Below are 15156 nucleotides of genomic sequence, written 5' to 3'. Positions count from 1 at the left end.
GGGGGTGGCCCGGGGGTGGCCCTGCGGTCCCGCTCCTCACGCAGGGCCTCTGAGAGCTGGAAGACGTGGCCGGGCAGCAGCGCCAGGTCGGTGGGCACCTTCATCTGCAGGGGGGGGCATGGGGCAATGGGCACAGAGGGGTCACTGCCACTGGGACCCCCAGGGACCCCTTGGGCCAGCACCCCGTGCCCACCTCCGCCATGGTCAGGATGAATCCCCGCCACATCTCCTGCGCCTCCCAGCTCTCCGCCTGCCAGGGGGGGACACACAGGACATGAGGGTGGCCTGTCCCCTGCACCCTCTGCGTCCCCATACCCTGTCCCTTGTGCCCCCCCCAAGCCTCCGCATCCCCCTAGGCCTGCCCCCTGCATCCCATAACCCTGTCCCTCTGCTTCTGCATCCCCTGCACCCCCAAATCCTGCCCCCTGTGCCCCCAGTCCCCAAATCCTGTCCCCTCTGCCCCCTGTACCCCCAAATCCAGCCCCCAGTGCCCCTATGTTCCCCCAGTCCCCAAATCCTGTCCCCTCTGTACCCCCAAATCCTGCTCCCTGTGCCCCCCAGTCCCGGCTGTTGTGCCCTCCCACGCCCCTGTGTCCCCCGGAGCCCCCAAACCCTGTCCCCCTCCACGCCTGCACATCCCCACCTGTGCCCCCCACCATGTCCCCAGCCCCTCTGTCCCCCAACACCCCACCAAGGACACTGGGTCCCCCCAGCCCCCTCCTCTGCCCTGCCTGATGCCCTCCATGTCCCCCTGCTACCCTGTGTCCCCAGCCCCCCCGGGTACCCCCGATGCCCCCCGGGTGCCCCCAGCCCCTCGGTGCCCCCCCTGGGGTGCCCCTCACCTTCAGTGTCACCTCCCGTCCCCTCAGCCTGAGGACGAGGCCCCTGCCCTCAGCCCGCACGGCCACCAGCTCACCCAGGTCCAGCACCTCCAGGGGCTGGGGGCACGCAAGCGTGGGCCCCCCCGCCGGCCACCACCATGGACACGAGCATGCCAGGCCTCAGCCCCCTCCGGGCCACTCCCCCCCCCCGTCCCCCTGTCCCTCACCCTGTCCCAGGTCGAGCTCCCACCCTCACCTCTGAGGGGGGGTGTCCCAGCCTGGGGGACCCCCCCCCCAGTGTCACCCAAAGGTCCCAGCCCAGAGGTCTCACCTCAAAGGTCCCACTCTGGGGGTCCCAGCCTGGGGGGATCCTGGCCCAGGGGTGTCTCTGGGGTCCCAGCCTCAGGGAGGGGTTCCCAGTCCTGGGGGTCCCACCTCAGGGGTCCCAGCTGGGGGGGGCCACAGGGGTCCCAGCCTGGGGGTGCCTACCCTGAGGGGCTCACAGGGGTCCCAGCCTGGGGGAACCCACCCTGAGGGGGTCCTGACCCAGAGGTGTCTCTGGGGTCCCGGCTTGGAGGGGGGGTCCCAATCCCGGGGTCCCAGCCCCAGGGGGTCACAGGGGTCCCAGCCTGCGGGTCCCACCCTGGGGGGGTCCTGGCCTGGGAGTCCCACCCACAGGTGCCATCCCAGGGGTCCCACCTTGGGGGTCCCAGCCCAGGGACATCACAGCGGTACCAGGCTGGAGGTGCCCACCCTGAGGGGGTCCCAGACATGGGGGTCCCATCCGGGGGTGCCCACCGAGAGGGTGTCTCAGCCCGGGGGTGTCTCCAGCCTCCGGGGGTCCCACGGGGGGCGTCCCAGCCTGGGGGAATCTCAAGGGCCTCGGCCAGGACAGCCCACCCGGGGGTCCCAGTCCCGGGGGTCCTGCCTGGAGGCCCCCCCGTACCTCGCAGTCCCGGGGCCCCCTGTAGAAGGCGAGCGTGAGCCCCCGCAGCCCGGCCCAGACCCTCCGGTAACCCTGCGGGGCAGGACTCAGCTCTGCCACCGGGCACCGGCACCGGGCTCCGCGGGGAACGCACCGGCGCGGCCCCGGGCGGCGGAGGGGACCGGGAGGAGTCGGTCCCCGGGGGGGTCAGTGCCAGGGGGTGCCGGGACTGGGTCCCGGGAGGTGCCGGGGGTCGGTCCCGGGACCCAGGAGTCAGTCCCGGGGGGTGCCGGGGTCGGTCCCGGGGGGTACCGGGGGGTCGGTGCGAGGGTGCCGGGGCTCGGTCCCGGGGGGTGCCGGCCCACCTGGTCCCGCGGCCCCCGCTTCTCCACGAAGCCCTCGTAGCTGTGCCGGGGCCGGGGTCGGTCCCGCCGGGGCGATGGCACCGGCCGGGCCATGTCCGCCCCGCCGCCGCTGCAGGAACCGCAGGTGCCGCCGGGCCGGGCCGGCGCCTCCCGGGCTGCGGGCACCGGGCAGCCCCGCCCCGGGCCGGGGCGAAGGGCAGCGGGCGGCTGTCCCCGGCCGGGGCGCGGACCCGGGCGGGGGGGGGCCAGGGCCCCGGTGCGGGTCTGCGTTCCCGCGTCCCCCGCGGTGGGGCAGGTGCGGGGCCGTCGCCCCCCCCCCCCCCCCGCAGCAGGTTCCCGTGTGTCCGTTCGTTCCCCCCCTCCCCCGGTGCCGGTGTCATCCCCCCCCCCCTCCTCCCCGGGCGGGGCGGGGCGCGCGGGGCCGCCCCATCACGTGGCGCCGCCGCCGCGCGCACCGGGGGAGGCGGGAGCGGCGGGAGCGGCGGCGGGAGCGGAGCATGGCAGGTACCGGCGGGCGGGCGGGCGGGCGCGCGCCGCTCGCACGCGCGCACCGGGCACGCACAGACACACGCACCGGGCACGCCTGCACAGACACACGCACCGGACGCCCGCGGACGCCCGCACCGGCCGGGGACACGCGCACACGCACCGCGCACACGCGCACACCCCACACCCCCCCCCACAGCCGGGGCACGCACGCACACGCGCGCGCGCACACCTGCACCTGCGTGCACACCCCCCCCGCCCCTCCGTGCACACACGTGTGTACCTGCGCATGCTCACACACACGTACACGCAAGTGCACGGACACGCGGGACCCTCGTTGCACGCCTGTACACGGCCGGGCACCCACGGGGTGGGGATAGGGACACCCTGGGCATGGCGTGGGGCAGGGATGGGGGCAGCCCGGGACACCCGTGGGGCGGGAGCAGAGCAGGGGCCGGGGGCTGCGCCCCTCCTGTTCCCCCCCCCGCACCCCTCTGGGGTCAGACCAGGCTCTGGGCACCAGGAGAGCCTTGTCCCCGTGTCCCCATGTCCCCGTGTCCCATGTCATGTCCCCGTGTCCCCCAGCCATGTCCCCGTGTCCCCTAGTCCTCTATCGTCATGTCCCTGTGTCCTCACACCGCCACCAGTGTCCCCCATCCTCCTGGCCCTGGGTCCCCTCTCCCTCATCCCCCTGTCCCTGAGTCCTCCTGTCCCTCTGTCCATCCCCCTCCATGTCTTTGTGTCCCCTCTTCCTGCGTCCCTGTGTGCTTGTGTCCCCACGTCCACATCTTCCTGTCCCCACGTCCCTGTGCATCCCTGTCCCAGTGTCCCCATCCACGAGGTGGGAGGACACAAGGGTGCTCTCACGGGGGGGACACCCATGGGTGCTGCCCCCAGGGAGGACCCGACATGGCGTGTCCCATCCTGCAGCGCTGGCGGCCGCCTCCCCGGCGGCGGGGACGAGTGCCTGGAGGAGGACGAGGACGAGCTGGAGCCGGGGCTGGACGAGGCGGAGGCCGAGCCGGAGGCCGGGAGCGGGGCGAAGGCGGCGGGGGGCACCCGGGGGGCCGTGCTCACCCGCCGCGGCATCACCCTCCGCGTCCTGCTCCGCGACGGGCTCCTCGAGCCGGCCCGTGGCGTCCTCTCCATCTACTACCTGGTGAGCCGGCCGGCGTGGGGACACGGGATGGGGACAGGGATGGGGAACAGGGGACCGGCGGGTGTCTCCCTGGCTCACCCCATACTCCCCAGGGCAAGAAGTTCGTGGGGGACCTGGGGGCGGACGGGACCATCACCTGGCAGGAGACAGGGCAGGTCTTCAACTCGCCCAGCGCCTGGGCCACCCACTGCAAGCGCCTGGTGAACCCCGCCAAGAAGTCGGGGTGCGGTTGGGCATCCGTCCGCTACAAGGGCCAGAAGCTGGACCAGTACAAAGCCGCTTGGCTGCGCAAGCACCAGCCCAACGCGCCGCCCGCCGAGGAGGTGGGTCGGGACCCCCCCCCCCCCTGGGACCCTTGGGTGCCCCCAGTGTGGGTGGCAGGGTGGGTGGCAGCCCTGTGCTGCCCGCAGAGCCTGGCCAGCGAGGGTGAGGAGGAGGAGATGCCTGAGGAGGAAGAGGAGGAGGCGACGAGGGAGGGTCGGGCGCCCGTGCCGGAGCTGGCAGCTACCAAAAAACCGGAGGAGAGGAGCAAGAAGCAGCAGTGCAAGAGCCTGGCAGAGCCAGCGGGGACGGGTAAGGTGGCATGGGGGTCCCGGGGGACCCCGGGCAGCCCGGCAGCGGTGACGGGGCGTTGTGCTTCGCAGATCACGGCCCCCCGGTGAAAAGGCTGGAGAGCAAACCCCGGGTGCCCGTCCGCTACTGCAGCCTGGGCACCCGCGACTCGGCCAGGTAGGGTGGGACGGGGACGGGGACCCGAGCCCCACGGGTGCCACCGCCGGCCCCATGGGTGCCGGAGGGGCTGGGTGCGGCTGTGGCAGCGGGGCTGCGGCTCTTCCAGGAACCCCCAGACCCTGGTGGAGGTGACGTCCTTCGCCGCCATCAACAAGTTCCAGCCCTTCAACGTGGCCATTTCCAGCAACGTCCTCCTGCTCCTGGTGCGTCCCCTCCCCAGGGGGGACAGGTTGGGACATCTCTGATGGCGCTGGGGACACCTGTGGGGAGGGGGGCATCCCCAGCATCATTTTGGAGCCAAACCATTGATTTTAACCTTTTCCTTTAGGATTTCCACAGCCACCTGACGCGGAGCGAAGTGGTGGGCTACCTGGGTGGGCGGTGGGACACCAACACACAGTGTAGGTAGCGCAGTGGGTGGGTGGGTGGTCCCTGTCCTCCCCCCCGCCCCCCCCCAGCTCCTGGCAGAGCCACCCACCCCTGTGCCCCCCCCCCCCCCCCAGTGCTGACGGTGCTGCGAGCCTTCCCGTGCCGGACCCGCCTGGGTGATGCTGAGGCTGCCAGCGCCGTGGAGGAGGAGGTAAATCAGCCCATGGGTGGGTGGGTGGGGGGTCCTGGGGGTCCCCAGGGGACCCGGACCCACGGCGTCTCCTCATCCCAGATCTGCCAGAGCCTGTTCCTGCGGGGGCTGTCGCTGGTGGGTTGGTACCACAGCCACCCCTTCGGCCCCGCGCTGCCCTCCCTGCACGACATCGATGCGCAGATGGATTATCAGCTCAAGCTGCAGGGTAGCGGCAACGGCTTCCAGCCCTGCCTGGCCCTCATCTGCGGTGAGCACCCGGTCCCTGCGGTCCCAGGGGTGCTGGGGCTGCTGTCACCCCCACCCCGTGTCAGCCCCATCTCTTCCCGCCCCCCCCCAGGACCCTACTATCACGGCAACCCCGGCGTGGAGTCCAAAATCGCGCCCTTCTGGGTGATGCCGCCGCCGGAGGTGAGTGGTCGCCGGCCCCGCGGTGGGGGGGGTGGTATTTGGGATGGGGGTGACCCCCCGCTCCCCCATCCTCCAGCAACGGCCCAACGACTACGGCATCCCCATGGACGTGGAGGTGGCCTACATCCAGGACGGCTTCCTCACCAACGACGTCCTGCAGGAGATGGTGAGCGTGGGGTGGGGGCCCCAAAAAACCCCATCCACCCCATCAAGGACAACTCCCCGACCCCATCGGGGGCTGGCTGGGCCTCCGCCACCCGTCCCCGTCCTGCCGTTAGCCCCGGTGACAGTGACAATCTCTTCTCCATCCCCACCGTGCTGCCGAGGTCTCGGTGCCGCAGGGGCCACGTGCCTGAGCCGGGGGCAGCCCCGGTGCCTGCAGCCCCTCTCTCCCCCCACCCCAGACGCTGCTGGTGGAGTTTTATAAGGGAGCCCCCGACCTGGTGAAGTTTCAGGAGCTGTGGAGTCAGGATCAGACCTACCTGGACAAGCTGAAGGTGAGGAGGGGGCTTCCTCCGCCGGGCTGGGTGGGGAAGGGACATTAGCCGGGGCATCACCTCCAGCCACCCCACTGTTTTAATTAACCGGGCTGCATCCCCGTCTCAGGGCTCCCTGGCCTCCCGCACCCCCAAAGACCAGAGCTTCACCCACATCCTGGAGCAGATCTACAGCCTCCTCAAGCTCAGCAGTTGAGGGGCCGGGAACCCCCTTCGACTCGGACCAGGTGCCTTCCCAGCAGCCAGGGCTCGGCTCAGCTCGGCAGCCCCCCCCCCAGCCCAAGGGGCTCATCCAGACCTGGCGCGGGGCAGCGCTGCGGGGACACCGCATCGCCCGCTGCTCCAGGGAGCTCACCCGAGGGGTCCCGGGACCCCACCGGCTCCTGCCCTGCCTCGGAGCGGCCGTCCGGGTGTCCCGCGGCTGTGCCGGCCCCGGGGCAGCGGCGGAGGGGAGGGTGGTGGTGGTGGTGGTGGGAGTCTCGGCTGTAAGTTGTTTGTGGAAGTGGTAGTTGATTAAAAAGCAGTTCCTGAGGGGCGGCCAGCGTGCGGCTCCGCTGGCTTGGGGACATCTTGCCGGTGGTGTGGTGAGGGACGGTGCCGGTGGCCTCGCGGGCTGCAGTCACCATCCAGCTGCCTGGTTTTGGGGGCTGAACAAGGGGGACGTTCATCCGGAGCTGCTCCTCCATCCCGCCGTGGCCCCCCCGGAGCCCAGTCTCACACTCACAGAGAATGCAGCCGTTAGAAAGAAGAAAACATTTAATACTTTCATTGAGAGATACAAGTCGAGATCTGCGGGTTGTCTTTTTTTTCCCCCTAAAAACCAGGAGAAACCATTACAAAAAATGGTCTAGCAAGTTGTCCCAGCTGACAAAACGCATTTCAATCCACCTGAGCGGGAGCCAGCGTTCCCGGGATGTGACCCCAGTCCCCACCAGGGAGGGGACAGAGGCGAGGGCCCCGAGGACACCGGTCCCTTGGGCTCCCTGCACTGCTGGGAGCGAGGGGGAGCTGCCCCGTGCCCCCAGCGTCTGGGACCGGGGTCACCGGTCAGCCTGCTCGGAGCACAGCGCGGCAGGGGATCAGACATACATCGACATGCACGGTTAAAATCATTAAAAAGGGGCTGTGTAACTGTAACGGGAGCCGGGAGCAGCAGGGACAGGGACGTGCTGCAGCACGGGCCCGGTGCGGAGCTGGGGCTCGGCCCCTGGCCAGGCAGAGATGGTGGTAGCCGAGGAGGAGAGGTGCCGGAGCCCAGCCAAGGCCGAGGAAGGGGGGAAGAGACCACTTTTCTAGCAAGGAAAGCCACGGAGTCGAGTGAGAGATGGGGTGAGCACTGCCGGGCCCCATCCTGACCCCCATGATAAGGAACACGCAGGGAGGCTCGGGGCTAAGGGGCGGCAGAAGCGGCGCTGAGATGTACGATACCTTTTCCCACCAAACCCAGTGGCAGAGGGCAGGTTGTCCCCCCCAAAGGAAGGTCGCTGTGGGGGGGCACAGGAAAGGCACGTGAGGGTCAGCCGAGCTCCAGCCCCGCAGCCGTGAGCCCCGGTTCTGCGGCACAGGGTGCCGACGGCTCCCCAGGGGAGAGTAAGTGCAGAGCCTTCGAGGGAGAGGAGCCGCGACCTGCTCTGCCCCGCGGTGGGTAGACCCCGGGTTGTGGCCCGATTCCCCCCCCCACCTCAAATTATCCCCCAGCTCTGACCGACTCGGCAGGGTCTGTAATAGGAAAAGCCCAAGGTCCAGAAGCAACTTGACTTAAAATACTTAAAATCAAGGGCTAAAGGGAGCAGCCACCTCCTTTGGAGTCGAGCTCTGCAGGGAGGGGGCAGAGGGCTAACAGCAGGCAGGGGACAGCCCTGCTCTGTCCCTCCGGGGTGGGGAGGGATGGCACAGAGCCCCAGGCAGGGCTCAGCACCCGCGCCGCGGGGCTGGCTTAGTGTTTGATGGGTGGTGTAGTGTTGCTGTGCCACGGCATCCCTCCCCTGAGCCCCCCGGGAGCGGGGAGAGCCGGGGTCCCGCAGCGGTGTTGGGCTGTAGGGAGGTTGGGCATCCGCGGGGAGAGGGGTAGTGTTCAACGGGGCGGGGGGCGAAGGGGTTGCCCCTCGGTGAGGCTGGGGGCTGCTTTGCCCCCCCCTGCCCCTGGGCCGTGTGTCTCCCCACGCTGATGCTCAGCGCGAAGGATGCATTCCCGGCTCTCCCACCTGGCTCATCCGGATGCTTGACCCAAAGGAAAAGACAAAAACTGGACAGGGAGAGGCCTGCGACAATCGTACAGCCGGGGGGGACCTGGCAGGGCGCGCAAAGTACCGAAGTTCAAGCACCAGAAGGACACCAAAAAAAAAAAAAAAAAAAAAAAAATCAAAATAACCAAATTCACAGGGGGTGGGGGGGCCGTTTGACCCTTCTGGCTTGTTCCCTGGTGGCAATCTCGCCCCGAGGTGACGCAGGGATAACACTGCGCCGCCGCCGGAGAGGGCCAGTGTCAGGATGGAGGTGGAATGGAGGCTCGGCCCCGCGCGAGCAGAGGAGGGACAGGAGCGATGCCGTTTCACTGAGGTAGCGGAACCAGCACTTCCACGTAGTTGAGGGGGAAGAAGCCCGACTGGCCGTTGATCATGCCCTCGTACCAGTTTTCGTCGATCTGGTTGGTCAGGGTGATGATGTCGCCTTCCTTGAAGCCCAGCTCGCCGTCGTTTTCGGGTTCAAAGTCGTAGAGAGCCTTGCAGCAGGGCTGGTCCAGGGGGGCTGCGGGGAGAAGCGGGGGGCAGAGGGGGGGGGAAGAGAGGTGAGCCAGACCCCCTGCACACCCTCTTCCTCAAGCCCCCGGCTCTGCCGATGCCGGGGATTCCTGCCGCTCGCGCTGGTGGATGCCGGATCTGGACACCGCGCTGGTGGATTGCCGGCTCTGCCAGAGCCAAAGCTTGCACAACTGGTTTCACAACCCGGCTCTGCCCTGCCCGGGAGAAGCTGGCCCTTCACTTTGCCCCCACGATGGTAAAGCATTAACTCAGTTAAACTCCTCCCTGGCTTTTAGCTCACTAGTTCCTCTGCTTTCTTGCTGCAACCATGAGCTTCTCCCAAAGCAGACCCTTGCCTCCAGCACCCCGTGCTGCCTGTTCCTGCCTGGACTTCCCCTGCTCTAAGCTAAACTCCAACCTAAATTAGACCACCACACTAGAAACCAGGTGGTGAAAAGCCACGTTATTCCTCCAGAGATCAGAGAACCTGCTGTCCAGTTTGTCACTTAGTCAACAACCAGGTTAGACATCAGTACGTGGTGGAGGAGGATCCTGGGGGTCACCCCGAGCCTGAGGGCGATGGGATGGAGAGGACTGCGACTGCCTCCCTGGGCAGACGGCTTCAAATCAATTAGCAGCTCGGTGTTGCATGCAAGGCCCCCCCAAAAATGGGGAGAAAACCAAAGTCTTTTTTCCCCCATCTCAGCTCCATGATTTAAGCATCAGACCTTTTGACTGCAAAGGGGATTTTTTCGTAGCAGGGAAAGCTGCTGTTTGCTCTGTCTATGCACTCATGTTTTGGGCTAGGCAGGCACTCGGCTTTGCAGCTGTAGGGATCCTACTGAAAAGGGACCGAGCTAATACAGGCCACCAGGGTCTGCAGGGCCCCGTTCCCCTCCCTCTGTGCTAGAGCTCTTCCAACCAGGGCAGGGGGAACGGCACGAACGGCAGCCAGCACATCTGGTCTGCTGAACATCCGCAGCAAGAAAGGACCCAGCGTTAGAAAAGAACTCGGAAAACACCAAAAGCGGCAGCCAAGCAGGTTCATGTTTTTGAGACAAGTTCCCAAAATACCAGGCTGCTCCCACCACCACAGCACTTCCCCTGCGCCAGGCTCCTCAAGTCCTCCTGCCCCTTTGCTGCACCACCACGAGCTTTCCCCACCGCGATGGCTCTGAGCCACAGACCCAGCCTGGCCTCAGGACCCCAACGGAACCCCCTCTGGGTCCCTTCAGCAGGAACGCTGACCTGCAGACCCCACGGTCACAACTCATTCGAGGCTCCTCACTGCCCAGTTGGGACCACAAAACCCACTCGGCGTGCCGAGGCTCTACCCGCTCCCTCCAGCCTTCAGCAGTGGGGTACGGGGGTGCAGCACGAGCGGGAGTGGGAGAGATCCAGGCTGGGTGCTTGTAACGAGAACGGGGTAATCCTCGAGATGTCTGATACCTCGTGGAAGAGCATCTGATCCCTGTGGCCTCACGCAGGACATGCCTGCGTGACGATAGCTGCTACAACTCCTCCGGGTGAGCAAAGGCCCCAGCTTTGGGGTGGTAAATACCAATATAGCGTGGCGGTTTTAATTTGGGGCTTAGCTTGAGGCTTAGCTCAGCTTAGCTTAGCTGTTCTGCTGGCCAGGCTCAGCACGGAGGTATTAGCGGCTCCAAGCGGCAGCATCATGGAAGGAGGAGCGAGGAGGGATGGGGAGAGATGGTCACACATCATGCAGTGCAGAGGGAGGAAACTCACGGATACTCCTGACGGAGGCCCGGGACGGCTTGTCGGATCGGAAAGAGGAGGAAGCTGCTTCCAAACAAAAAGAGACATGCTTAAAACAACGTGAACTGGAGAGAGGGAAAGGCAGGGCCCAAAGGGAGGATCTGTTAGGAGAAACAGGGCGGCCCACATGCCGTGTTAGAAACCCGCCTGCCTCGCCGGGACCAGGGAGGGACGAATGCAGCACGATGGAAGACGAGGAGGGAGCGAGAGATGCTTCATTTTTCCTGTCTGCCACTGCTGGCACTGACTGGGCACTACAGGTGAGTGGCCCAGGCTGGAGACCCCACTGGGACGTCCCCAAAGCCAATATAATGAAGGCTGCTGGGCCCCGAGAGAAAAAAGCCCGAGTCCAGAGGCATTTCTGACATTTTTCAGAGCCATCAGCTCACGCAGGCACATCCAGCACACCAGAAACATCATTTCCAGGCAGAGCAGTTCCCCTCCATCCCCAGGAGGCTGCTCCGGAGGCACCTGTGTGTGCACACACACGGGACAACTTTACCTGAGACTTTGGGGGTAGGATTGCAAGAGAAGCCCCCGTTAGATTGGTCAGTGTCTCCAAAGTCGTATGTCTCCCTGGGTTTGGGCTTGTATTCCCTCTTGGGACGCGAGGAGGCCTCCCTCATTCTGGAAGAAGGAAAAGAAATGTGGATAAATTGAAATATGAAACAGCGTATGATGAGATCAACGTGATATTTATTCTCCTCGGTGGCTACGCAGGGGAGCAAATTGGTTTGTAGACAAGAATCTGCACAACCCTCTGTGCTGGAGCATTTTGAAGATGGATCTTGCCCAGGGTTTGGGACCTGACCCTTAAGAGAGGGCCACATGCCCCAGGCTTTGCTACGGAGGTGTCTCAGGCAATTCAGGCCAGCAGAGGACACTCGTGCTGCAGTTGGAAAACACACACTTGGCAGGATCCTCCCAGCTCTTCTTAATTCAAACCAGACACGGGATCCACTCAGCAGTTTCTTCTACGAGGAAAGAACAGCAGGGCAGCATCGCCAAATCGCCCCGAGAAGCGGAGAGGCTGCCCTGGCTCCGTCCAAGCCACCCTGCGCCAGGCTGAGGAAGGCACGTCCCCGGCTCCGCAGGGAAGCCCCAGATGCAACGAAGCCACCTCTCCTTCCTTGGCCAGGGTTTGGGGAGACGCTTGCTCAGGTGAGACAGAGCAGCAGGAAGAACGACCGTGCAAGTCACGGCAGTCGTGTGAACGAGCTCGCTCGGTATTTCAACAGCAGCTCTGTGTTTCTTGGCACCTCGGCGGCGACCGCACGTTCCCCGGCGCCGCTGCGGAGGTCAGGCACTCGAGGAGGGGCAGGGAGAGCAGCAAGACCAGGCAGCTCCGCGGCTCTCCCTGCTCCTGTGTGCCAGACACCCATCTGCCTTTCACCAGCTCACGTGGCTCCAAACTCCAGAGCACGCGCGGCAGTGCCACATCTGCAGCACTATCTACCGGGAGACCGCCACGCAGACAGAAGGGAGAGTAGGGCTTGCTGGAAAACGAGGGTTCTGGCGAGGGGGTCACAGATGCCTGCCTTTAAGGAGGTGATGTAGGTGCTCTTCCACTGGCCTGTGGCCACTACGTCATCCCCACCACGTTGCCTTCACCTTCTGGTCTTCAGAGCAACTGGGAGCCCTTGACACGGACCTTTCTGGGCCACAACCATGGCCAACGTCCAGGTGCTCTCCTTAACCACCACTGAAGCTAATGGCACAAAGACTCCAGGCTAGGCAGTTCCAGGTGACACAGGGTGACAGGCACGTCCAGCTCGTGACATCCGAGCCATCTGCTCCGACAGCATGCCGCAACTTCTGACTCAATCCTGGGTCTGGCCAAAAGGCACTTCTCGGGGGACACTCCCCATGCTCAACGCCCACAGCGCCAGGAGCCGTGAGCCCTGGCACGAAGGGGATTTCACCCTTCTTCTCCACCCCTGCCAAATTCAATTCCAGCCTCCCTGGGAGCAGCACAGCCCGATTCAGGCAGGGTTCAGCCCAGCAGAGACCACCTGCCCAAGACGCAAGCACGGAGGCTTTGTTTCAGATGTCAGGATGTGCCCGTCATTGAAAGCGGGTTGTGCAGCTCGCATCGCTCCCTCCAACCTGGAGGAAGTTTGGATTGAAGCTCTAGGGATTGCAAGAAGCGGCTTTTAACGCCAGGAGATAGATTTTAGAGGGATGGTCAGGTATTTACAGACAAGTACCACAGGGACAGCTTGTGGCTGTGAAAACTGAGAGAGCCTACAGCAACCCGGGACTCACCTGCGTTTGAGTTTTTCCGCAAGCTCATCCAGGATCTGCACGGCCTGCCTGTGGTAGTCCAGCTGGGCGTCCACCAAGGCTGAGAGCTGGCTCACCTGCTCGATCTGCGAGAATCACACCAAGGTGGGATGAATGGCTCTCCCCAGCTGACAGGAGATTCCGGCATTGAGCACGGGGGCCAGGACCATACTGGGGAACGTGTACAAAGGGCAACTGCCCGGGGAGATAAGGAGAAGGTTTGGGATTTCAGACATCAGAGGTCAGGCACTGGCCGAGACTCAGCAGGACAGAGGACACCTCCTAACACTCTCTGGGCTTTGCTAGCTGTTCAATTCCTTCCCAACTAAGCTGCGTTACCTGCCCAAACTTACGCCCACCAGCCCATTGAGAAGAGACCTGTTCTGGTACAAGCCACAGCCTCTCCTCTGGCCAAGAGCTGGATCAGGAAGAGGGGCCACAGAAAGAAGAAGAGGCCTGCCAAGCCATGTGCTGGGCACTCAGATCTGGGTATTCAGAGAGCAAAAATCATGCTTGCAAAAATGAGAGTGGAAATTAATGTCTAACTTCTGCATCCCTCAAGAGATCCCACCCTCGTGTACACAGAAACACACAACCCACCCGGCAGCTCTCAGCCTGGGGCAGAGGAGCCGGCGCTCCCCCCATGCACTCACATCAGTTTCTAGGAGGTTGTGCATACTGGTCTCCGCTACTTCCTTGGACTCTTCAAATTTCTCCATGGCCTGTCGAAGTTCCTCATCGGGGATTTTGCCCTGTCGTTTCTTCTTGTAGTCAAAGTCCAAGCGTCTGCCTTCCAGCTTCTTGAGATGGTGCTGGGAAGAGGATGGTTATGAACAGTAAAGGAAAAGAAGGAGAAGCCAGAGATTGGGAGCAGCCAAGCTCTCCTGCTGGGAAGGCAGCTCTAGTTACAGGCCAAGTTTGTTTCAGAAACCTGATCTCGGAGCACACGCTTCTGTGGCTCCCACCTTTGTTCAGGCTCCGGAGAGGCTCCAGGACGTGACGGAGAGCTGCACGGCAGGGCTGCTGCGAGGCGACAGGGAGGAGCGGACCGTCCGAACTCAGTTCGGCAAGGATTACTGCTGTGGCTGCGGGGGCTTTTTACTAAGAAACAACCCTCAACACATTGGCATGACGATGTGATTTCACCCCCTTCCAGCTGAGAGCTGGAGGAAAACACTGCAGGGAGCAGCCCGGGTCTGTTCCCCAGGCAAGCCTTTTGGTAAGAGGAAGAGTTGGCCTGCTACTTTCAGCTCCCCAGGAGCGACAGGGATCTCTGGATATCAGGAATTGGGATGCAGGTTCTGGGCACTGCATCCCCTGACTGCTTAGGGCAGGGCTGTTTAAATTAGCTTTACGGCAGCCTGCAGAATTGGAGTACAGATAAGTACTGAAACAGTAGTTGGCGGTTATTTTATCTGGGACACCACTGTAAGCGAAAATTCACTCGAGAGAGCTGCCTTGTGAATTACAGGTTGGGATGGATCCTATTACAAAGCCTGGCTGTGCTTTGCACGGACTTGTCTCTGCGGTAGCACACGGGAGCTACCAAGCTCCGCATCTCCCCAGCGAGACACCGAAGGGCCTTCTTGAGATGCTGCCTAAGAGGCCTAGAGGGAAGCTTGCTCATAGCTCGTTGCTCAAATTGCGTTATAGGATCCAGGCTACTAACAGAATAGAGCCAGCAGCTGTAAAGAACACTGTGAAGTTTAATGCCAGGCAGCCCAAAGGTAACACGGCTGGGAGCTCACAGCACAAAGAACCAATTTCAGCAAGCCCAGAACGCATGTTGGGACTTACTCCCACAGCATCCTCGATTAAACACGATGAATGAAGAACCATTCAAACCTGCATCCAGCCTTACGAGCTGCTCGGGAGCAGTAGCAGCAGCGGTGCTGAGCAGGGAGGAAATACTAGGGAATCTGGAGAGAGAAAGCAGGCACAGTGCAGGGGAACAGTCCTGCTACTTATGCGAGTCCTTGGTTCCCACCACGACAGAGCAAGCGGTTACATGCACTAATAGCCAGAAGAGGCCAGAAACGAAAGAGATGAGGAAGAGAGAAAAACACCGAGGTGTTTACCTGGATCTCTTTCAGGTCTTTGTCACACAGGTTCTGGAGGGGATCAATAAAATTTTGTTTGACTTCAATATCCAGTGAGTCCTTCACTTCAGCCAACCGCTTCATAGATTCGCCAGCATCAAGAAGCGCATCGCCTTTGAGTGAGAAAAGGAAGGGAAGAGAAAGGGAGAAGGGAGAAGGGGCCAGCCAGTTAAACAGAGCCGAAGTCTGTGGCGGCTGCATGCAGAGCCATTCTGCCAAGACACCCAGCGTGTGCAAGCTCCGTCCCCCGTCCAACGCCCCCACGCTTCTATCTGGAG

At 63.7% G+C, this 15156-nt stretch overlaps 2 protein-coding genes across 3 annotated transcripts in view; one reads left to right on the top strand and one right to left on the bottom strand.

The window, feature by feature from the left end:
- Positions 1–2608: 2608 nt before the first annotated feature.
- Positions 2609–6345, top strand: MPND (MPN domain containing). The gene is given in 15 exon segments (XM_050910792.1): positions 2609–2615; positions 3528–3547; positions 3550–3756; positions 3849–4094; positions 4097–4156; positions 4158–4329; positions 4401–4485; positions 4595–4691; positions 4817–4889; positions 4992–5068; positions 5150–5318; positions 5409–5479; positions 5556–5645; positions 5884–5976; positions 6086–6345. Coding segments are annotated over 15 exon segments (1554 nt in total). The 3' UTR covers positions 6173–6345.
- Positions 6346–8352: 2007 nt separating this feature from the next.
- Positions 8353–15156, bottom strand: part of SH3GL1 (SH3 domain containing GRB2 like 1, endophilin A2) — a 28764-nt gene continuing 21960 nt past the window's right edge. Inside the window, exons 5-10 of one of the 2 annotated variants that reach the window (XM_050910432.1) lie at positions 14858–14991; positions 13433–13591; positions 12762–12865; positions 10999–11123; positions 10467–10523; positions 8353–8724 (exon numbers count right to left, since the gene is read on the bottom strand). In XM_050910432.1, coding sequence (XP_050766389.1) covers positions 8528–8724; positions 10467–10523; positions 10999–11123; positions 12762–12865; positions 13433–13591; positions 14858–14991 — 776 coding nt within the window. In that variant the 3' untranslated portion in view covers positions 8353–8527. The remainder of the gene's footprint in view (positions 8725–10466; positions 10524–10998; positions 11124–12761; positions 12866–13432; positions 13592–14857; positions 14992–15156) is intronic. The other variant, XM_050910433.1, reaches the window with a different exon arrangement.

This window comes from Gymnogyps californianus, chromosome 24, assembly GCF_018139145.2.
Source record: "Gymnogyps californianus isolate 813 chromosome 24, ASM1813914v2, whole genome shotgun sequence".
NCBI classification, from domain to species: domain Eukaryota; kingdom Metazoa; phylum Chordata; class Aves; order Accipitriformes; family Cathartidae; genus Gymnogyps; species Gymnogyps californianus.
Note: the sequence above shows the minus strand (reverse complement) of the source record. Positions and strands in the feature narration are given on the sequence as shown.